The following is a 24,958-nucleotide window of genomic DNA, read 5'->3' as shown; positions in this document are numbered from 1 at the left end:
TCCGTCACTTTCGTATGGAATCCCTCCGGTCGGTGATCGCCTCCTTGGAGTCGGACGAGTTCCTGTCGTCCATCGACATTCAGGACGCCTATCTCCACGTCCCCATTGCCCTCTCCCACCAAAGGTTCCTTCGCTTCGCGGTAGGTTCTCTTCATTTCCAATTCGTGGCCCTGCCCTTCGGCCTGGCCTCTGCTCCGAGGGTCTTCACCAAGGTGTTGGCGCCTCTCATGGCCCTTCTACGTGCCAGGGGGGTCGCCTTGGTACCTTACCTGGACGACCTTCTGATTCGGGCCCCGTCGTTGGAGGACAACCTGTCCAGCCTGCACATCACCCTCTCAGCTCTTGCCCAGTTCGGGTGGCTCGTCAACCACTCCAAGTCCTCCCTTGTCCCATGCCAGAGGATGCCCTTCCTGGGCATGATTTTCGACACTCGCCTCGGGCGGGTGTTTCTCCCCCCAGAGAAGATTGCCTCCCTTCAGGCGGGGGTGACGCTTCTCCGCGGCCCGTCCACCCTATCAGGACATGTATGCGCGTCCTGGGGAGGATGGTGGCTTCCTTCGAAGCCATTCCCTATTCCCAATTCCACTCCCGGGACCTTCAGTTGTTTCTCCTATCCAGGTGGGACAAGTCCCAGGCAGGTCTCGATCGCCTGGTTCGTCTCCCTCTCCAGCTTCGCCAGGACCTTTCCTGGTGGCTGCTTCCTCGGACGGTGTCCCTGGGCCGTTCCTTTCTTCCCCCCAATTGGCGGGTGATCACGACGGACGCCAGCCTCTCGGGTTGGGGAGCGGTCCTCGACTCTCTCACAGTCCAGGGTCTTTGGTCTGCTCAGGAGTCCTCCCTGCAGATAAATGTGCTCGAGCTCAGGGCAATTTTCCTGGCACTGTCTCACTGGACCCCACGTCTTCGCGGTCTCCCGGTCCGGGTTCAAACAGACAATTCCACCGCCGTGGCTTATCTGAACCACCTAGGGGGCACCAGGAGCGTGATGGCCTTGCAGGAAGCCTCCCATATCCTGCGCTGGGCGGAGACCCGCGTTCCCGTCCTCTCCGCGGTACACATTCCCGGGGTCGACAATTGGGCGGCAGACTTCCTCAGTCGTCAGCTAGTCGACCCGGGCGAATGGTCTCTACACCCAGAGGTGTTCCTCCAACTTTGTCACCGATGGGGAACTCCGGACGTGGATCTTTTCGCGTCACGTCTCAACCACAGGATCCCGCGCTATGTCGCGCGGTCCAGAGACCCTCAGGCCTTCGCGGTAGACGCCCTAGTTCTGCCTTGGTCTCAGTTCAACCTTCTGTACCTGTTCCCCCCCCATTCCCCTCCTGCCCCGAGTGCTCAAGCGTCTCAAGGCAGCCCAGGTTTCGGCAATCCTGGTGGCTCCGGATTGGCCCCGCAGGGCGTGGTATGCAGATCTAGTGTTTCTGCTCGCCGACGTCCCGTGGCGACTTCCTCTGCGCCACGATCTCCTTTCTCAGGGCCCTCTGTACCACCCGAATTTACCTCAGCTTCGTTTGACGGCGTGGCCGTTGAGACCGCGGTCTTGAAGTCCCGTGGCCTCTCGGATTCTGTCATTCAGACGATGCTTCACGCTCGCAAACCCCAGTCAGCCCGTATTTACTACCGGACCTGGAGAGCGTATTTTGCCTGGTGAGAGTCTGGGCGTTTCCGCCCTCTCCATTTCTCTGTCCCTAACGTTCTGGCCTTCCTTCAGGCCGGTTTCGAGAAGGGTCTTCGCCTGGCTTCTCTCAGAGGACAGATTTCGGCCCTCTCAGTCCTTTTCCAACGTCCCGTGGCCTCGCGGGCTCAGGTTAGGACTTTTCTACAGGGTGTCGCTCGCCGAGCCCCTCCCTTTCGTTTTCCAGTGGAGCCGTGGGACCTGAATCTCGTCCTTGACGCCCTTCAGTCTTCTCCCTTCGAGCCTTTGGCAGAGATATCTCTGTCGTTTGTCTCGTTCAAGGTGGCCTTCTTAGTGGCAGTCACCTCCATCCACCGGGTTTCCGAACTGGCGGCGCTTTCTTGCCGTTCGCCTTTCCTGGTTTTCCATCAGGACAAGGTGGTGTTGCGTCCCGTTCCCTCTTTTCTTCCAAAGGTGGTTTCCTCGTTTCATATCAATGAAGAGATCGTCCTTCCCTCTTTCTGCCCTAATCCTTCTCACCCTAGGGAGAAATCCCTCCATTGCCTTGATGTTGTTCGGGCCCTTCGCCTGTACCTTCGCCTCACGGAACCCTTCCGTCGTTCGGATTCCCTTTTCGTGGTCCCGGCGGGTCCTCGTAGGGGTTTGCCTGCCTCCAAGGCCACCATCTCTTGCTGGGTTCGGTCGGCTGTCAAGGAGGCCTATATCGCAAAGGGCCGTGCTCCCCCTTCCAGGTTGACCGCTCATTCGACTAGGGCAGTTGGGGCTTCCTGGGCGGTGCGTCATCAGGCATCTGCTTCCCAGGTCTGCCGGGCCGCCACCTGGGCATCAGTTCACACTTTCTCTAAGTTTTACCACATTCATTCTCTGGCTTCCGCTGACTCTAGCCTGGGGCGCAAGGTTCTGCAAGCAGCTGTGCTTTAGATTGGCGACATGGCGTTCTTCTTCCCTCCCTCAGGGACTGCTTTGGGACGTCCCATGGTGCTGTGTCCCCCAATGCCATGCACGAGAAAAATGGATTTTTTGTACTCACCGTAAAATCCTTTTCTCGTAGTAGGCATTGGGGGACACAGATCCCGCCCATTTTCTTATTGAGTTTCTTCTTGTTGTGGTCCCGGCGATTTGTGGGGATTCCCCAGTTGAAGACTTGTTGGCGTTCAGTTTCTGTTTGTTCAGGTGTGTGGCGTTCCTACTGCTTTTGTACCGACTGGTGTATCTCGGCTCTTGCAGAGGGGTATAGCCCACCTGGGCGGAGCCAACACTTTTTTGTTTCTAGTGTCAGCCTCCTAGTGGCAGCTGGGCATATACCCATGGTGCTGTGTCCCCCAATGCCTACTACGAGAAAAGGATTTTACGGTGAGTACAAAAAATCCATTTATTGCTAGCGCCACCTACTATTGCTGTACTTGTGGTGCCCTGTTTTCTGTCAATTTGAACCCACCTACAACATGGGGAAAGCATTGGATTACTAATATAGTACCGCCCAGTGTCTCACTTTAGCAACCCCATATGCCGCTTAGGCATGGTGCCGAGTCTCCTTAAAAAGACCAGTCAAATATGGAGACTTACTGGACGTACTCCAGGGTATGAAGACTTCTTGGCAATGCTCCATGGGAAACAAATCTGCAAAGAGGTATCTCCCAAGAAAGAGAACCATCTCGCCACCGCCACCTCTTGGAAGTGGCTCCCTATTAGTAATAACCCCCACATGTCAGAAGCAGTGTTCACACGTTGCAGCCATGAAGTGGGTACAGCCACACGTGGCCTAAACACTGTGGATCCTCCGCAGTGTAATTGCATGCAAAGAACCCACGGCGTTTTACAGCAGCAACGTGCATGAGATTTACAAAATGTTGTGGGACTAGTCTGCAAAAAATTTGGTACCGTTTGGTGCAGATTTGCAGACGTGCGGCCTCACCCTTCCAGACCTCCTTCTGACAGCAGATAAAGGTAAGTGGACGGGCACTATAACTGAGTAACCCTGGTCTATACGTACTGTATTATTGCTGAACAAGGTGATGTCGCCTTCATTGCCGGTATAGAAGAGGATGGGGCCCCCAGGTCTTCTCCAGTGTATATAGCAGACAAGGTAACGCTGGTTAAAAGTGGAGTCCTCATAGAAGCCAAAGTGGTCAATCTGTAAAGAAAAAGACAAATATTGAGGTCAAGCCAATAGCTGGAGGGATACAAAATAACTGGGCGGGAAAGGATCAGATGTCATACCCAGGACCGGGACGAGGGGTAGGCACTTGCCTAGGGCGCCACCTGGCTACCCATAAGGGGGGCGATAATATGGCCGCATCTGCAGCTGTTCAGTCTCCTAGACTTCAGGTCTACAAGTGGTTCAAGAGGTTGCGATGACTTTACCGCGACCTCCTGCGCTGGGTCTTGCGTGATCATGTCAACACTTGGCAACAAAGGCCACAGCTTAGGCTGCCGACAGCGGGAGTGAGGCAAGTGGTTTTTGTTTTTTTCCCCCTTGAGCAAGACTGTACTGAGGGCACCAAGGAAGGGGGCGGAGGAGCATCATGTATACCTGGCACTACAGGGGTGAGGGGGAGCATTATATACTGCACTAGGGCGAGCATTATATAATCGGCACTAGGCTGGGGGGGGCATTTTATACTGGCACTTGCAAAATCTGTAACAGTCCCCCATCTACAATGTGTCAAATAGTAATACTGGTGTCTGTGGCAGATGAGGCTGCACACCCTTGACCAAATGCGTCCGATCATGATGGTCTGGACCAAATGGAGAACAAAAGAAAAATCGAACATTTGAGTCACTGGATCAGCCCTTCACTGCTTCTTTTAAAATGCGTTTTAATCTATTAGTAATAATGTTGCTTTTAATTGTTTCGGGGGGGGGGGGGGGGGGGCTGCAATTTGCATGCCAAAATACCTTGTCCCAGCCATGGTCATACCAGAGAGCAAGTCTGGGGGGCAGTAGACATCTGGCATTATCTGGTGCTCAGTGACAGTCTCTTTTGCAATGCCAGGCAGCTGCCACCAAGACCAATTAATTAATGGGATGCATCAAAACAGGTACAGATGCAGATGGCAAGAACATAGTTTTGCCTCCATACAAATCCCTAGTCTGATTTTTTGTGGAGTGTTCTGTCTTCATACACATTCACACAGTGTGCAGTCTGACATTCAGCATAAACCATTCCAGTCTTCCAAATAAAAGGACTGTTCTTTGTAGTCCAACTTTATTGGTCAACAGGTTGTACTCTCTGCGAGAGATTGTACAAGTGTGCGGTAATACTACAAGAATACAAATAGCATATATAAGTATAACGTATAGAATAGCATGTACTGTAACATTTGCATAACACTGAAGTACATGGTAAAATAGCTGCCGAACATAGGACTACATGTCTACTAACAGTAGTAACAACTCCCTGAGTAACAATTACAACTGACTGAACAGCTCTGCATAACATAATATCCCTGAAACCAAGGTCGATCTCTCACCAGATATGATTTTACAAGGATGGTGGAGTTTGAGAAGGAGATCTTCAGAAGGACAGCTCGGCTGATGTGTCCTGGTGACTGGAGACTTCTCTTTCCCAGGATGATTTGCACTCCTACAATGCTTTGCACCACCCACAATGCAGCAGTCTTTGTAATAGGAAAAACAAAGTGTAATACAACTTAACACCGCTAGATGGTGCTATAACCACACTAATCACTACAGAAATACCAAAACGGAGGCAGACGTGATCTGTAATGATTCTCAAACTCTGGTGGGCAGAACATGGAGTATTGAGCACAAGGACACAGCTGAACCACTGCGGGTGCAGAGTTTGGAAGGGATTTTTCACCCTAACTTGGGGCTTGAAGGACCGGAGTCTTTTTTTCAACCTTGATTCATCTCCAATGCTGTATACGTGGATGAAAATGACACAGACGCAGTCCGTTCAATAGATGTGGCCAACCGCTTTTGCCAGATAGGACGCGGCCATCTGACCTCTCCACCGACAAATTACTTCTCTGCACAGCCGTGGCTTTAATCCAATGCTTCGTGATTCTCAGCGTTGCCTCTCACGAAGAGAACGGAAAGGCAGAAACCAGGCGCCCACAGGCGAAAATTCAGCACAGTTGTCTGTGCCAAAATTCCACGGAAAAAAGACGCGGTGTGATAATGCCCTTGGAGGGATACAGATGGCCATACTAAAAAATTTGTGATTTTTGTGGCCACGACACAGACGATTTATGATGTGCAGTGAGGCTTGTGGGTCTGCGCTGGACACAGCCTCGCAATTGGTGGAGACTCTTAGGCCCCTTGCAAATAAGCGTTCCTCCCGCAGCGAGTCCAGCGCTGCCGGGGGTCACATAGCATTATATTGCTATGTAACCCTTACAGTTCTGGAATGTATTGGATAACACTGGCATAATGCTGCCAGTGTTATCCAAATTTTTCTTTTTTTCTTTATTGGGGTACGGAAAGGGGGCTAAGAAAAAACCATGTGTCAGACTTCACTTTCTAGGACATCTGCCATTGTCAGTCATATTGGCCTATGTGGGATCTATGTTTGGTCACAGAGGTTCTCGACCTCCTCCCTCTCACAGCAGCTGTGCCGTCAATCACAGCAGAAAGAGGGTTGTCCACCTAGGAAATGTCTGTCAGACTAGAACCTTCCCTTAACGTTTTAGCTAATTTTTCAGTCAAGATTTGGGATTTTCCAAAATTCACTTCTCAGCTCAAAAGGCCGTATCTCTGTAAAAAGTGAGGGAGGAGAACCCTTAACCTCCGCTTACTGGCATTACTTGCTGCTAGGAACCCCACCTATGTCAAAAAAAATGCCTCAAAAGGGAAACCTCTTAAAGGATATCCCTAGGTTTCAAACAATATCCAAGAAGCGGCTGTTATGATGATCTCCCATCCTGTCTGATGAGTTTCCTCCGCTAGGACAGATAGAGCTAGTGAAGAGGATTTCCTTGCCTCGCCCACATCATAGGCGAGGTAGGAAATAAGACCCCCCTCCCGTACATTGTATTCAGGACCAGCTTCATCAGTTACTATAAGAACGCTCATTATTACTCCTTTGGGTCACACGTTTCCACACTCCTGAGTTACTGGTATTCTATATGTACATTGATCAATATAGACAGTCTGGAGCACTTAAAGGGATTCTCCACTTTGAATAATCAGATTATTATTATTTTTTTCCAGAACTCTCCTGATGAGACCCACAGAGATCAGCTGCGATCTATGAGGTTACCTAATAGCAAGCGTTCAGTTCTCCTGCAGTGCCACCGCTGGTAAAATGAGGTATTACACAATCTATTTCTAACGTGGATAGATCATGTAACACACAGACGTGCTGCATCTTCAAGGAGACAGAGGCTGGCCCTACAACAGGTTTGCCATTATGGAGGAACAGTGGTGGACTGGAGTTCCGTGGGACCAACAGAGGAAATTATTCTCGGGGCCCAACCCCCATGTCGTCAATAATATGTAATAGGCTTTGAATCGAAGAAATAGACCCTAGTGCCAAGTGATGGGATACAAATGAAGCTCCAAATGGGATTTTTCTCCTGGACCTTTGGGGACCACTACTGCATCAGAGCCTGGGAACATAGATGGTCCTCTGGTGGGCCGCCCTTAGGGCTCATGCACACAGGACCAGATTCTGTATGGTAGTGCATTGATATGTGCAGCCGACGTGTACTGTGCTTACAGAGATCCCTCTAGAAGCAATACTTCCTTATACATACATATACAGTATGATGCCACCATTGTTTTAAGTCTCTCTCCGATTAGTACAGAATCCAATAAAAACCTCTCCAGTAAGAAATTGTTGGCAATAGAAGTGTAGTAGAGGCCCCATGTACTGGATGGGGTGTATATCTCATCCAAAATGCTCAGATGGGGGAGTTAAAAAGAATCCAGGAAAGCTGGATTGTCTCAGCCAAGTGTAGCTTGCTGAGGCACATTTCTTTAAAGTCTTTTGTCAGCCTGAATTTTTATGAAATGGTGGGTAGGTTGGTAGAGGGACCTGCCATTTTCTCCACACTCCAGTAAAACATTTTGCCTTGGCCTAAGATGAACCCAGGTGTAGCTGCTGGGCTCACTAATGTAGGGATAAAGTCATGGCTGAGAGCCTCATTCAAGTGGTGGCTGTGCAAAGCCTGACCCCCCTGTGTTGGATTTGGAGTACCTAGGAGTTTAGTTAGTGCCCAGACAAGGTGATTTATTTTAGGTCACGTACTTGTAGATGCATAAAAGTGACTAATGAACTTGGATGTCCAGTGCCGTTTGGACGAAAATAAAAGACGTTTGGGCTGTTAACCACGAAATCTGAGAGTGTCATTGCCGACCCCATCACAAGCACACAGACCAGTGACAACCTAAAGTACGAAATGTGCCTCAGAAGCAATACTCCTAGGGAAGATTGTCTCTGCGAAAACTTTTTTCAATGGAGCATGGCACAAATTTAATGCATAATAAACAAAATAAACCTCCATATGAGATCGGAGACAATGAGAGGTACAGGAGGACCCCCTACACTTCTATGGGGGTTGTAGTTTCCTAAAATAAGTCCTAATAAGTTTTCCTACATGAGGCCTAAAAAGAAACATCAATTTTAGGAGAAGGGGTTAGGAAGTGTTTGGGAAAAAAGCAAGGCAGACTTTTTAGATGATCAAACAGACCACGGTGTGAGAGCCTGTGATCTTTCAGCAGCACCAATCTGGAAACCATTCTCTGACACATTGACACCAGAACATGCCTGACTTCTTAATTAACCAGCTATGACCTATATGCTCATTGTAGGGTTTCTCACAGGAAACAAGACACCTCAATGTCCAACAGATGGAGGAGAGATCAGGAGAACGCCCACAGATGGAGGAAAGATCAGGAAAACGTCCACAGATGGGACACCCCTGGAAAGTAATTAGAGGGCGTTCCAGCACAAACAAAGTCATTCTCCTCTTTCGGGAGAACAGAATGTGATAATCCCCAAGAGCCCCCTGAGAAAACCTATTAGAAGACCAAGTAGAAGACTCCTGTAGACATCTGCAGCTTTGACGATGAAGGACTTCTTGGGGAGATATCAATCCTTCTCATATGGCCCATAGATGCAGTAATCATACTATAGGTCAAGCCAGAGACCCTAAAGAACCTCAAGAGTACAATAAAAGGATCTCAAAACTAACAAGTCTTTGAGGTCATGTCCATCCAATAAATGTGCAAGGCCAGCATACGGTTAGATGCTGCACTGCACATAAAGTAGTCCCTCTTCTCCTACTTGTAGCCCCATAAGGACTGAGTAGTTTCTACTCTAACTTGTTTTTTTCTGCTCATTGCTGCCATGGACAGACTGAGCAGGGGAATGCAACATGGCCCTATTCACTCTACTTGAGTGTAGTGTCAACAGGACCCACACCGGTGGGCTCTACTCAGATCCCACATCAGCTCTTAAAAAAAAAAAAAAAACACAACACACACTAATATCAGTCTGTACTGAACGGTTTTGATGACCACATTAAGGATTCGAAATCAGAAACAGATCCTGTTCAGATATGGCTTTTGGTTGAGCTCCAAGATTCAGTTCCTTTTCCTGTACGTTGCATTTTTTTTTCCTTGCGACATCTCCCTAGTCATCAACACGCGATTTAAAAAAACAAGGTGCACAGTATTTCAGCATGTGGTGAGTGCAAGGAATCGCAGCACTTGAACATTAAAGCAGTTATCCAAACTTGGAAACACCCCCCCCCCCCCCCACTATACCCAGGACCCTCATACAAAGAATACTTACCTGGTCCCTGACGACTGTGTCCTCCTGCATCACTCAATGGCCGTCTAGGCATCTACTTGACATGCAGATCACTTCATCCGGTGATGGGGGAGCCAATAGCAGGCTGCGATGGCGACCTGCTCCCCTTGTGCCACGTAAGTACCGTATTTTTCGCTTTATAAGACGCACTCCCCTACCCCCCCCCCCCCAAAGTGGGGCGGAAAATGGCAGTGCGTCTTATAAAGCGAATGGTTCAAATTTGACATTGCTGACACGGATACATTGCCGGCCGCTATGCTGTACAGCGCGGCCTGCGATGTATCAGTTACAGTAAGTGGGGTGGGAGGAGGGGCTGGAGGCCGGCAACTGCTGTTGCACTTGCAGCGGGGCCCCGGTGAAGTCACTGTACTCTATTACACCGGGCCCCACTCACAGCAGTCTTTACATGTAAAGTCTGTTTATTCAATCCGTAACCAGTTGCTCTGGTTTGTGAAACTAGCGTAATCTTCTGTAGTAGTACTCGCCATCAAAGTGGCGGGCAGGCCGGCAGCGTAACCTCACCCGCTTATTCATGAATGGAGCAGGAGGAGCATGAATAAGCGAGTGAGGTTACGCTGCCGACCTGCCCGCCGCTTTGATAGTGAGTACTACTACAGAAGATTACACTAGCACACGTTTTGGTTTTTCTTATTTTTCTCCTCAAAAACCTAGGTGAGCGAGTCTTCTAATCAGGTGCGTCTTATAAAGCGAAAAATACTTTATTCTATGTATGACTGGCATGGGGGGGGGGGGGTTACAGGTACAACCCTGAAAGATTATCAAAATTAGGGTTATTCACTTTAGAAAAAAGACGACTGAGGGGAGATCTAATTAATATGTATAAATATATCAGGGGTCAGTACAGAGATCTCTCCCATCATCTATTTATCCCCAGGACTGTGACTGTGACGAGAGGACATCCTCTGCGTCTGGAGGAAAGAAGGTTTGTACACAAACATAGAAGAGGATTCTTTACGGTAAGAGCAGTGAGACTATGGAGCTCTCTGCCTGAGGAGGTGGTGATGGTGAGTACAATAAAGGAATTCAGGAGGGGCCTGGATGTATTTCTGGAGGGTAATAATCAGTGCAGTTTCTAGGTAAAATTTCTCTCAGGGCGTTTATTTCAAAACTGCTCGATGAAATAAGTGTCTCCCCATTGTAAAAAATGTGTCACCACATTGCACGGACGGTCACAGTGACGCACCCAGTGACGCACTGTCCCACAGACTCAGGCTCTCACTCACAGCAGGCTTCTTTCTCAGCACTGCTCCGGACGGGCGGTAACAGGCAGGCAGTGCGTAACGTACAGTAGTGAGGTGAGCGCCGCCGCCCGCACTGCCTGCGGGGGGACATTATTTTTAATAAGGATCACTATGGACATTATTTAGAATGGAGGCTGCTGTGGTGTCATTACTCATTATAACTGTATAATGTCTGATAGGCCTAGTCCTGAGTTATATTACCCTGCCCTGTATAATAATGTACCCTGATACCCCTTAGTTATATTACTCCAGCGGGGTAATATAACTAAGGGGTATCAGGGATGGGTACATTATTATACAGGGCAGGGTAATATAACTCAGCTCAGGACTAGGCCTATCAGACATTATACAGTTATAATGAGTAATGACACCAACAGCAGCCTCCATTCTAAATAATGTCCATAGTGATCCTTATTAAAACTTAATGTCCCCCACAGTGACAGTGGCCCCCATTTTCATGTCTCCCACAGTGGCCCCCCCCATTGTAATTAATGCCCCCCATTGTAATTAATTCCCCCCCAGACCATCACTCGCCTCACAGCAGGCATCAGCACTGCTCAGGGGCTCAGGGCGGGCGGTAACAGGCAGGCAGTGCGGCGCTCACTCACTCACTGTATGTCACGCGCCTGCGCCGCCTAGTGGGAGGAGCAGGCGCGTGACGTCAGTAAGTGCCGCCCGCACTGTCTGAAGAGTGAGAGGACTCGGCACTCGGGCGCAGGTCAGGCGAGATGTCAGAGGGAGGGAGCCAGGGCGCACGGCCGAGAAACGACAAGAGGGAGCCCCTGCCGGCGCCCCCCTTCTGACAGCGCCCCGGGCGGCCGCCCGTCCCGCCCGCCCCTAGAAACGGCCCTGGTAATAATATTACAGGCTATAGCTACTAGAGAGGGGTCGTTGATCCAGGGAGATATTCTGATGCCTGGTTGGAGTCGGGAAGGAATTATTTTCCCCTAGAGTGAGGAAAATTGGCTTCTACCTCACACACAGACATAGAGGGTTTTAGACGCTGGTCTTAATAACCCCTGCTCTGGCGGTGGATCCGCAGAAGTTATGAAGAGGCGCCTAAAACAGGCATAGAAAATGGTCAATGAGATGAACCTCCTGGCCCGTCCCCTTCCTATTCACACCACGTACCCTTTTTTTTTTTTGAACTGGCATGAGCGGGGAAAAAGTCAGATTGTTTGCGTATATCTGATAGTAAATGACCCCAATAATTTCTACTATGGGGGCATTACTACTACCGTGGGTTCTATGGGGGGGGGGGGACCCGTTCATAGCAGAAGCAGGCGGTTGTATGATCAGAACGGAAGTGTTTTTGCTGATCTATGACGGATGGTGTGAAAGTAGCCTTTGCTCCAATAACCTATAGATACGGAAGACCATATTTATTACTGCGGCTGTGCTTCACCTCTGGGGTAATTTGCAGCAACATTTTTTGACATTTATAAAGAGAGTAAGCAAAAAAATGAGCTTTGTTCGCTGAGGGCAGTGACTCAAGATGTGTAATTTTGCACCAAAAGTTTTGCACATAATTCTGTCACAAAGTAAGCCAGCCAATAGTTAGGAAAAAAATTTTTATATCTATCCATGCACCAAATTTATCATCCGGCCTAAACAAACTATGAATTTACACATTAATAAATCCTGATGTTCTGTAGGAATTAGTGCACGTATTTCACATGGAGGATATTATCAATCAAGATAAAACCATGTCCGTAAGGCTAATGCTCTTACATCTGCTGACCACACGGGAAGTCGAAATTCTTAGAGAAGAAGTCAGCAAAAATTGTTATTGATATCAGTGTTAGATCCTTATACAATACATGAATATCTTAAAGGGGTATTCTGGTTGTAGCAAGTTGTCCCCTATCCACAGGATAGAGGATAATAGCTCGGTGTGGTCCTACCGTATGCTCAAACTGCTGCTACCTTCATTTCTGGGCCCTAGGTTTGTGATTAGGACCACCACAGAAATAATAGTTATCCCCTATGTGGATAGGGGTTAAATTGCTACAACCGGAATAGACCTTTAAAAGGGGATTCTATGGACATAGAACAATGTCTCTCAAAAAACTTTTTTTTTTTAAATGCGGATCACTTGATCACCTCCACTCCTGCAGCCGTAACACACTGTGATTAGCGGCCACTGCAGGAGATATGTGGTATTACAATGAGTCCTCCAGAGCAGGGGTTGTTACATACCCTACATTGGCTCAATAATCTGGGTAATGTTGAGCAGGGAACTTACCTGTAAGCTACTGATATGCCCTAATAAGCCATGAAGATTTTTATTTTTCCATATTTTGGGGCAAGATTTTTTTCCCCTTGGCTGCAATGTGGACAGATGAAGAATATTTCAAATACCTTTCATAAACCATGCGACAAGACTGTCCAACTGGAGTATATGCAGCCTCAACTTTTAAACGGGTAGCATAATAACAAAGGAGGTTTTGACTCCCCAAAACTTTCATTCTAGAGTCAAATTTACTAGCCTAATAGGCTATGCCAGACAGCAGTTCTGGGGGAAGTTCAGTATGACATGTCACTGGGTCATCTGCGGCAGTGGTAACATGACCCGCGTCAAACAGGATGCTGACATGGGTAGACCCTGAACTTCTGGTGCCCGAAGAAGGAGTGATGGAGTTGGGACACAGCAGCCGGGGATCAGGTAAGTATGCTTACCACCACAGATGCAGACATGCTGAGAGGGTCTGAAAAAAAGCTTAAGAAGGTGAACAACCCCTTTAACCCCTTAAGGACTTAGGACGTATCGGTACGGCATGGGTCCCGAGTCCTTAAGGACCCATGACGTACCGGTACGTCATAACTTGAAATCGGTATTCTGGCGCCCCAGGGGTTAATCGGAACGGGATTTCGGCTGAAATCATTCAGCCGGCATCCCGTAACCATGCAAGGGGGCGATCGCAGAAAACCGCAGGTCAATTCAGACCTGCGGTTTGCTGCGCTTTCTGCAGTTTCTGATCCCCGCGGGCCCTGACCGTGGGGATCAGAAGCTTCAGTGTCCCTAAAATATATATTTTACACCCCCCTGCACCCCTGCATGATTTTTTTCCCGGCGGGTGGTGCGGGGGGGGGGGGGGGGTGTGGGCGGTGGGGGCGGTGCGGGAGGCGGGCGGTGCGGCAGGCGGGATCGCGATCCCCCGCCCGCCTCCCCTTGAATAATCGTTTGTGTTCAGTGGGTATACCAGGGTGCCAGCACATTGCTGGCACCCTGGTATAAACGGCTGACATCGATAATGCGATGTCAGCCGTTTAACCCTTTCCATACAGCGGTCCGTACGGACCGCTGTATGGAAAAAGTTAACAGTAAGAGGGAGCTCCCTCCCTCTCCCATCGGGGGGCTGCTGTGCCTTTGCAGCCCCCCGATGGAGAGAGCTCCCAGACAGCCCCCCGACAGATCCCCTCCTTACCCTTCCCCATCTGCGAAGTTCTGAGCAGTACTGAGCAGACGGGGAAGGTTCCCATGGCAACAGGACGCCTCTCAGGCATCCTGCTGTCCATGGTGCTGAACAGATCTGTGCTAAAAGCATAGATCTGTTCAGTATAAGTAAAATACAGTACAGTACAATATATATTGTTCTGTACTGTATTACACAGACATCAGACCCACTGGATCTTTAAGAACCAAGTGGGTCTGGGTAAAAAAAAAAAGTGAAAAAAAGTGGGAAAAAAAAAAGTAAAAACCAAAAAACACATTTATCACTGAATAAAAATGAAAAAAATAAAATTCCCTACACATGTTTGGTATCGCCGCGTCCGTAACGACCTGATCTATAAAACGGTCATGTTACTTTCCCCGCACGGTGAACGCCATAAAAATAAAAAAATAAAAACTATTAGGAAATTTAAATTTTGCCCACCTTACTTCCCAAAAAAGGTAATAAAAGTGATCAAAAAAGTTGCATGTACGCCAAAATAGTACCAATCAAACCGTCATCTCATCCCGCAAAAATCATACCTTACCCAAGATAATCGCCCAAAAACTGAAAAAACTATGGCTCTTAGACTATGGAAACACTAAAACATGATTTTTTTTGTTTCAAAAATGAAATCATTGTGTAAAACTTAAATAAATTAAAAAAAGTATACATATTAGGTATTGCCGCGTCCGTATCGACCGTGTCTATAAAAATATCACATGACCTAACCCCTCAGGTGACCACTGTAAAAAAATAAAAACGGTGTAAAAAAAGCAGTTTTTGTCATCTTACGTCACAAAAAGTGTAATAGCAAGTGATCAAAAAGTCATATGCACCCCAAAATAGTGCCACTCAAACAGTCATCTTATCCCGCAAAAAATGAGACCCTACTTAAGATAATCGCCCAAAAACTGAAAAAACTATGGCTCTCAGACTATGGAGACACTAAAACATTTTTTTTGTTTTAAAAATTAAATCATTGTGTAAAACTTACATAAATAAAAAAAATGGTATACATATTAGGTATCGCCGCATCCATGACAACCTGCTCTATAAAATTACCACATGATCTAACCTGTCAGATGAATGTTGTAAATAACAAAAAAAAAAAAGGGCCAAAAAATCTATTTCTTGTTACCTTGCCGCCCAAAAAAGTGTAATATAGAGCAAACAAAAATCATATGTACCCTAATACTGCCACCTTATCCCGTAGTTTCTAAAATGGGGTCACTTTTTTGGAGTTTCTACTCTAGGGGTGCATCAGGGGGGCTTCAAATGGGACATGGTGTCAAAAGACCAGTCCAGCAAAACCTGCCTTCCAAAAACCGTATGGCATTCCTTTCCTTCTGCGCCCTGCCGTGTGCCCGTACAGCGGTTTACGACCACATATGGGGTGTTTCTGTAAACTACAGAATCAGGGCCATAAATAATGAGTTTTGTTTGGCTGTTAACCCTTGCTTTGTAACTGGAAAAAAAAATATAAAAATGGAAAATCTGCCAAAAAAGTGAAATTTTGAAATTGTATCTCTATTTTCCATTAAATCTTGTGCAACACCTAAAGGGTTAACAAAGTTTGTAAAATCTGTTTTGAATACCTTGAGGGGTGTAGTTTCTTAGATGGGGTCACTTTTATGGAGTTTCTACTCTAGGGGTGCATCAGGGGGGCTTCAAATGGGACATGGTGTCAAAAACCAGTCCAGCAAAATCTGGCTTCCAAAAACCATACGGCGCACCTTTCCCTCTACGCCATACTGTGTGCCCGTACAGTAGTTTACGGCCACATATGGGGTGTTTATGTAAACTACAGAATCAGGGCCATAAAGATACAGTCTTGTTTGGCTGTTAACCCTTGCTTTGTTAGTGGAAAAAATGGGTTAAAATGGAAAATTAGGCAAAAAAAAGAAATTCTCAAATTTCATCCCCATTTGCCAATAACTCTTGTGCAACACCTAAAGGGTTAACGAAGTTTGTAAAATCAGTTTTGAATACCTTGAGGGGTGTAGTTTATAGAATGGGGTCATTTTTGGGCGGTTTCTATTATGTAAGCCTCGCAAAGTGACTTCAGACCTGTAGTGGTCCCTATAAATTGGGTTTTTGTAAATTTCGGAAAAATTTCAAGATTTGCTTCTAAACTTCTAAGCCTTGTAACATCCCCAAAAAATAAAATATTCCCAAAATGCTACAAACATGAAGTAGACATATTGGGAATGTAAAGTCATCACAATTTTTGGGGGTATTACTATGTATTACAGAAGTAGAGAAACTGAAACTTTGAAATTTGCTAATTTTTCTAAATTTTTGGTAAATATGGTATTTTTTTATGCAAAAAAATTTACTTTTTTGACCCAATTTTAGCATGAAGTACAATATGTGACGAAAAAACAATCTCAGAACGGCCTGGATAAGTCAATGCGTTTTAAAGTTATGAGCACTTAAAGTGACACTGGTCAGATTTGCAAAAAATGGCCAAGTCCTTAAGGTGAAATAGGGCTGAGTCCTTAAGGGGTTAATAATTAGCCAATACTGGCTGAACAATTAAACATGAGGAACCTTTCATGCAAGTCAGTGTTGTCAGAGTTCAAGAACTTCATAGTTTATGGATCAGCGAGAATATACGAGCTGGAAAACAAGAAAACTGACCAACAGCTCAGAAATGTCCGAAGGTGCAATTAAAGAGTACAACCTCTTAGAAAAACCATGCTCCATGCAACATATGGACAGGAGTGGTGCTGGTTTTTGGAAGAAGGAAGCCATGTTTTTCTACCCCTACATTCAGCAGGAGGCCTTAGTTAAAAAGATTCAATGAACGTGGTGGTCTTCTGGTAGACTAATGTTGGAGGCCCTACTTCTTGGGAAAAAGAAGGGGAACCAGGGATACAAATAAATTACACACATTTCTTTGGAGTCAATGAGCAATCCATTGTAATGCACTGACGAGCCGGGTCCTCCAGAGCAAGAAGTGAAATTTGTACCTGTTCTCTGATGGAAATCTCCATTAACGATGAGTTCCCAAATATGAAAAAAAAGGTTTTTAAACCCTAAAAGGGCATATTGCCAGGGTTGTTCTCATTAGGCAACCCATTAAAAGGTGTTGACCTGCGCCTAGGCCGTTGTGACCAATGAACGTGATGTCCCAGGCTTAGGAAGAGGTCACAGCGCTCACTGGAGTGGCCTCTTCAAACAGCTGATCGGGGAAAGGGGCTCGAAAGCCAGGCCCCCCCCACCGATCAGATATTGATGAGCTATCCCGGAAGATAGGCTATCAATATCAAAATCTCACACAACCCATTTAAAATTTTATGGCATGTCCTTAGGATAGGAAGTCAATGTTTGATTGGTGGGGTCCGCCCCTGAGGATTCAAGACGCAGCCACAAATAGAGATATGACTGCTTAAAATTGTTATCCCATGAATAATGTTAAGAAAATCAGATATCATATAGTTCATGACAAGCTCTTTCTAGCAAACTAGAAACAGCCCTGGACCTCACATGGATCCAGAGATCTCCACATTCATTGCTCCAATTGCCTAGCTAGATTTATTTTAAAGGGACACTGACAGGCCTATTGTCACGGATGGTGTACAGGAAACAAGACAATGCAAAATAATCTATGACTCACTGGATCCACAACTAAGGAACAAAAGGGAGACCCCTGCATGCGACCTGGCACCATCTCCCTGACTGCTTAGCCTATGCGAACACCCCAAAGGTGGATGGTCGCATATCCACGTACCTCGACTATCTAACACCTGAAGACCCTACAATAGTGAGGGGACACGACCACTGGCTCCCTACACTAGACACGGAGGGAGTCAGGGTCACCTGGATCCAGCAAACAGAAAATCACAAATAAATGAACAGCACTTATCTTGTAGAAGACTGGGAAATAGGAACAGCATACACACACACTCCAGGAAGTTGTATAAGCCCCACACTAATGCATTATGGGGAGGAATTTAAAGGGATGCAATCAGTCCAAGAGCATGACAGCTGAGAGAGGCTAACGAGATGAGGAACTGAAAACCAAAACAAAGAAAACTCAAGGAGGAGGTTCTGAAAGGCTTCTGTCAGAGCTTCTCAGTTGTCTGGTTGTGACACCTATTTATATATATATATATATATATATATATATATATATATATATATATATATCAGTACAGGTCTTCTAAAGTGTATTAAAAGCATATAAGTATACCCCCTGTCCACCTTATAAATACAGTAAACTGAAGTTTTATAACCTGGTTGAATCGTCTTCATTCTGCCCAAGGGGCGGCTACTACTTCGCTGGGCGGCTACTACTGTCCCCGACTTCACAAGATCCGGCGCATGCCCAATACAATCCTATGGGCATCGGCCTCCGTCTCATCTTCAGCGCATGCGCCCGGCACCTTCACTGGCCGGGATCACATCGTGCCTGGTTTCAGTCTGCATCTTAGAGGCCGCTACAGCCTCTGCGTTATGCGCATGCGCCGGGCACTGTTCAGAGCAGCGCTTCAGAGCGCTGCTCTCTTACACCTCAGAAGGGGTTAATACTAGTGCGGCGCTGAAGATGAGACGGAGGCCGATGATGTGATGGATGTAGGCCGATGATGATGATGATGGAGGCCGATGATGTCCCTGATGTAAGCAAGGGTGCAACCAGCCCAATGAGGATATAAGCCAATCCAAATAGAAAAAAAGTGTAAAGATGGGCAGCACTCCAAAAAGTAAAAATTACAAAAATACTTTAATTTACCCAGACAGGACATGCGACGTTTCGGCTCTATACAGGAGGCTTGAGAAAGGCTCCTGTATAGAGCCGAAACGTTGCATGTCCTGTCTGGGTAAATAAAGTATTTTTGTAATTTTTACTTTTTGGAGTGCTGCCCATCTTTAATATATATATATATATATATATATATATATATATATATATATAATAGCGGTGGGCCATTATTTAAACCATGGGGGCATTATTAAAGCTGGGGACATTAAAAAAAAGAATAAAAAAGAATATGGGGGGACATCATTTAAGATGGGGCCTACCATTCTGTAGGTGGTGTTCTCAGAAGGGTGGGTCTAGACATAACTGCCAATCAAATGCATCCATTTTTCATGTCCGTTTTTAACGGATGCAAAACAGACATTAAAAACGGACACACGGACAGAAAATGGATGCACACACACTGATGGAAAATGGCCATGAAAAATAGAAGTTTTTTTCACTGTCATGTGCATAAGGCCTTAGGGCCAATAAACCACCAACATGTCCTTATACTGTTCAGGTTTTAGTGTTTCAAACCTGCCTATAACAAAACTAGCCGTAGGTGCATTGCAGCCATGGCCTGAGAAAAACAACAGAGCCCTCTTATAATTATAACCCCCTTACCCATGCTTTTAAATGCCATGGCTCCAGGGACAGGACCCTACACCACTTACACGGTACCAGAGAACATCTGCAGATATAATTGACTAGCGCTTTATAATGAACCCACAGCGAGCATTGTGACTGTGGCCTCACAGGTAAATGAGAAGACTGTAGGAAGCCGGCTGAGGAAATGACTACAGCTTCCGGGCCGGGTCTGAAAGTGCCGTCTGCAGGGTGACCCTTTGATTAGCACAGCATAAAAATATCTCATTTCACTGGCAGCGGCCTAAAGTACTTCCTTATTTTACCCAATTGACAAACAGAGTCTATTGTCTTCTCCATCCAGTCCATTGTGTGAAGTGCGCTGTTCTAATCTTCATCCAAGGCGTGCCAAGTACATTAGCTCCACTGATTACAAGAACAGTCTCCACATTATACGCAGTGGGTCACCCGACAAGAGCAATTGTGCATTCAACAAGGGCGGGCGAGGTAAGGTAGGCATGACCACTAATGGCCATTAGAGCCCACAGGGGGTAGTCACCAAATTCCCCAAGGTCCATAATTAGCAAGTAAATCCCCCAGGGTCTACAGGCATCACTCAGGACCCCCCCTCTATAAGCCATAACGAAGAGCCTCATTGTACAACCTGCTCCCGTTCTGGCAGACTTCAGCCATCTTTGTATTAGATGGATGCCCTCCAGGTAATAGTACGCGTTATGAAGCCAATCATCTCTGAAGATCATGGTTGCCACTCATAGCGGTTCCAGTCTCTTAGGACCATCACTTGGCAGTTATATGGGGGCACTAAAATTTCAATTACTCAATGTATTTACAGTCCTGATAGCTATGTAAGGCCCATAAATCCCAAGAGGGACCACCCTGATCCAAGTACCTTAGCTTGCGGAGAGGTTACTTCTATTTACAGCCTGTTACCCATGTCCGGGGCATCTATCCTCCTGCTGCTCCGGTGTTTCCAGCCACTGACGCATGGGCCAGGATGCTGATTCCACTTCAGGCCCAGCAGGACCAACATTTTTTCGAGTGGCCTCACCTCCTCTGGTTCCAGTTCACCTTTTCTCCCAAGGTTGTCAGTCATCCTCTGCAGCCATCTCATCTGCAGGTCTTCTTTTTTGGAGAGGCACCTACAGGAAGGAAGATAGCCACCCCTCCCACGTTTGGGCCCTTTGTCCTGGGCCATCTTCACACTCCAAGGCCCATTTACTACTAAGACCTTTTCTTCAGTGGACTCCCAGCTGGGGGACGTGCAATACTTCTGGCACTACTGGACCACTTCAAGACTGCACATGCAGTAGGAAGACCCCTAAAAAATCAAGGAGGGGGGGGGGGGGGGGGTCACACTCTACAGGCTTTGTCCTTCTTTCCCATTCACCCCACAGCAGGACGAGGGATGAAAACACACCATGTGGCACGCACCGCTCTTCTGTCCAAGATGGCACCAAATGGTGCTTTTAACAGGACTGCTGCCTTCTTCTGAGTGGGTGACCTGCCTAGTGCTTGGAGCATCAGAGTGGCAGCACCACCCATATCTTCAAGGGGAAGTTCTTGTTAAGTGTTCTCTGGTCTCCACCATTACAGGCGTACCCTGTAAGTGAATTCGCATGTTGCAGAAATTCCAGTGGCTGTACTGTTCATTCATATGGGGTTTGCAGAAAGAAACCCCATTCACATGTACGGAAGGGATGTTTCAGTCTCAGAAATTTCTGCAAAAATTCTGCCACCTGTGAACATACCTGAATAGGTGGGCAGGTTGAGCTCCTCAGATATAGATCCACATGGAGAAGTCCAGGTGTCCGTAAAGCCCAAACAACAACATGGACATAGATCTTCATACGGACACAATCCAACCCCCTAAATGTGGCAACTGGAACTGCTCTGTATGAAGCCTCAATACTAGAGCATAACCTATTGAAGGAGGCCAAGATGCGATGGTCAGCTTGTAATGATAGCACTGAAGTGCCACTAGGTGATGTATACTATGTGTACATCGCTACTGCAGTACCCCAGAACTAGGAGTAGCAGCAATTGTATTATGTAATGTTCTATTTTATATTGTAACGTTATGTACATCAGCAATAATAAAGTATGGTTGGCATTAGGAATGGAACTTACCATCCCATTCCTCCAGTCTTGGTGGGAGTGGGCTGGTCGGACTTCCTGTCAGGAGGGGGGGGGACTCCAAAGAGTTCTAGGGCAGGGATCAGCAACCTGGGTCAATCCAGATGTTCTGAAACTACAACTCCATTCACTTCTATGGGAGTTGTGAGAACAGCCAAGCATATTTGTATGCTGGGAGTTGTAGTTTCACAGCAGCTGGAGTGCAGAAGGTTGCCGATTCCGGTTCTAGGGAATCCTAGCTAGGCTGGTGAGGAAGAAAGAACATTTGCTCCAGCTCCAAGTGTGTCTTTAGGGCCACAGAACCAGCTCAACTGTGAGGAACACTGCTCCAAGGAGACTGAAAGTCCAAAACTACAGCCTAACAGATCCTGCTGCAGGTGAGGGAGAACACATAAAGACACCCATCACCATAGCCCAGACCAAGCAATACCAGAAGCCTGTAATTATCAAGTGGACACCTACAACTAGGGTTGTCCCGATACCACTTTTTTAGGACCGAGTACAAGTACCGATACTTTTTTTCAAGTAGTCACCGATACCGAATACCGATACTTTTTTAAAATGTCATGTGACCGTTTTGGGGGATCTGTGGATCTGTGGATGACGCACTGTCATGTGGGGGATCTGTGGATGACGCACTGTCATGTGGGGGATCTGTGGATGGCACTGTTATGGGGGACCTGTGGATGGCACTGTTATGGGGGACCTGTGGATGGCACTGTTATGGGGGATCTGTGGATGGCACTGTTATGGGGGATCTGTGGATGGCACTGTTATGGGGGATCTGTGGATGGCACTGTTATGGGGGATCTGTGGATGGCACTGTTATGGGGGATCTGTGGATGGCACTGTTATGGGGGATCTGTGGATGGCACTGTTATGGGGGATCTGTGGATGGCACTGTTATGGGGGATCTGTGGATGGCACTGTTATGGGGGATCTGTGGATGGCACTGTTATGGGGGATCTGTGGATGGCACTGTTATGGGGGATCTGTGGATGGCACTGTTATGGGGGATCTGTGGATGGCACTGTTATGGGGGATCTGTGGATGGCACTGTTATGGGGGATCTGTGGATGGCACTGTTATGGGGGATCTGTGGATGGCACTGTTATGGGGATCTGTGGATGGCACTGTTATGGGGGATCTGTGGATGGCACTGTTATGGGGATCTGTGGATGGCACTGTTATGGGGATCTGTGGATGGCACTGTTATGGGGATCTGTGGATGGTACTGCTATGGGGTGGGATATCTGTGGATGGCATTGTTATGGGGTGGGGGGATCTGAGGATGGCATTGTTATTTGGTGGGGGATCTGTGGATGGAACTGTTATAGGGGATCTGTGGATGGAACTGTTATGGGGAGGATCTGTGGATGACACTGCTATATGTCATCCACAGATCCCCCTCATAACAGTGTCCCCCAATACACCGGGCCCCGCCGCTCACCGAAGTATTTATAAACGTGAATCCTTATCCTGTTATTAAGTTGAACTAACGCTGCCCTCTCCCATGTTCCCCTGTATCCCCCTGTATCCCCACAGCACTTACTTAAGCTTCCATAGCAGGCAGAGCGGACGGCACCAGTAACGTCACTCACTGACGTCGCGCGTCTGCTCCGCCTGCTTCATTCATAAAGTGGGCGGAGCAGGCGCTCTACGTCAGTGAGTGACGTTACTGCTGCCGTCTGCTCTGCCTGCTATTGAAGCTTACAGGGGGATACAGGGGAACATGGGAACATGGGAGAGGGCAGCGTTAGTTCAACTTAATAACAGGATAAGGATTCACGTTTATAAATACTTTGGTGAGCGGCGGGGCCCGGTGTAAGAGTACAGTGACTGCACCGGGCCCCGCCCATAGTTACGGACTCCAGCCCCTCCTCTCTCCCGATGCTGCATCTTTGCCGGGCCGCAAAAATATTCATTGCGGGAAAAAAAAAAAAGTATTCTATTTATGTATCGGGGCGGGGTATCGGCGGCTGAGTACCGCCGAGAAAACTCGGAATCGGTCCCGATACCGATACTAGTATCGGTATCGGGACAACCCTACCTACAACCAAAGGTGCCAGTTCATAGCCGCAATAACATGAAATACATTTGTTGTTATTCTACTTCTGCCTGACCCTTTCACCTTTTTTATTGCCCTGAACCCTAGTTAGTGTCATCCTAAAGGAGTACACAGTGACACAACATCTCATTGGGGCAGCTACAACTCCCATCCTCTTCAACGGTTCCTCAGGGGCTTGCTGCACTACCACCGCTGGTCAGTATGAGGCAATGAAGTCACAGAAGAGGGTAGTGCCAGGGGGTGTAAAAAGCAACCATGGAGCCCCATAGTAAAACTTGGAATGTGGCCCCATTCCACCATAATTTCAGCAGCATGTTCAGAAAAGCTTACGATTGGTCTCCATAAAGCACATAGTACAGGAATAATGCACATAGTGATGTAATAACGTGCACAGCAAAGTCACATCCATGTAACAGTATTGGCATAATGCACACAGTGATGTCACAATACAAAGAATAGAATAATGCATGTATGACATCACAGTACAGGAATAATGTAGTGGTGTCACAGCACAATAAAAATAAAAGCAAAAAGTAACGGCGCACAGAAGAGATAATGCAAACGGAAGAAGTAACCATGAGGCGTCATAGTAAAACTTAGAATGGGGTAGTATTACATTTTCCATGACACCTTATGTCAGGGTGCAAACAGGCCCCATAGCAGCTGCTACCCTGGTCGTTACGCCCATGGGGGACACCACACAAGCTAAAGGCCACAGCTGGACAATGACATGTGCCACGTACAGCCTGGCACAAAAGGCAAAGCAAGTCATGAAACTCTTCTTAGAAGACAAAGGGAAAGCTGTGCCGCCATCTCAGTCCAGAGATGAATGGATTGCATGCAATAAAGATTCATGCAACGCACTTCACAGCAGCTTAAAGGGGATTTCCACTTTTACGTAAATGAGGTATAATGAAAAGTTCTGTCATTTACGAATAGAATTTATATATGAATTTTTCACCCTTTTCAAGAGCTCTGCATGCTGTCAGTGGAGGAGAATAATTTACTTCACACCCAGAGACGGAATGTGTGTAAAGACCTCTCACAGCTGAGGATTTGCTGCAGTTGTATCCAGCCTGGACTATCTTCTGTGAGCGAAACACATCAGCAACATTTTGTTACAATGTATCAGTGCAGGCAAATGTGCACATTGTGCAGCAGAGTCATCGGGTGTTTGCATCCTGGGTGGCAGATTCACATATTTTTTTTGTTATTGGTGACCAGAGGACTGGGAGAGGGGCGACCCCTGTGATTACAGGTCACAGCTCATTTTCACCTCCACGCAGCGGACA

The 24,958-nt window shown here is 47.1% G+C and overlaps 1 protein-coding gene across 2 annotated transcripts in view; it reads right to left on the bottom strand.

Moving 5' to 3' along the window:
- Positions 1–24,958, bottom strand: part of LOC120996477 (prolylcarboxypeptidase) — a 46,247-nt gene that overhangs the window by 19,031 nt on the left and 2,258 nt on the right. For both annotated transcript variants that reach the window (XR_005777789.1, XM_040426402.1), the window contains exon 2: positions 3,630–3,770. Coding sequence is in view for 1 of the 2 variants with exons in the window: in XM_040426402.1 (XP_040282336.1) it covers positions 3,630–3,770 (141 nt within the window). In the remaining variant the exon portion in view is untranslated. The remainder of the gene's footprint in view (positions 1–3,629; positions 3,771–24,958) is intronic.

The sequence above is a fragment of the Bufo bufo genome, chromosome 3, assembly GCF_905171765.1.
Source record: "Bufo bufo chromosome 3, aBufBuf1.1, whole genome shotgun sequence".
Classification (NCBI taxonomy): domain Eukaryota; kingdom Metazoa; phylum Chordata; class Amphibia; order Anura; family Bufonidae; genus Bufo; species Bufo bufo.
The sequence above is the reverse complement of the archived record's forward strand: the minus strand, read 5'-3'. Positions and strand labels throughout refer to the sequence as shown.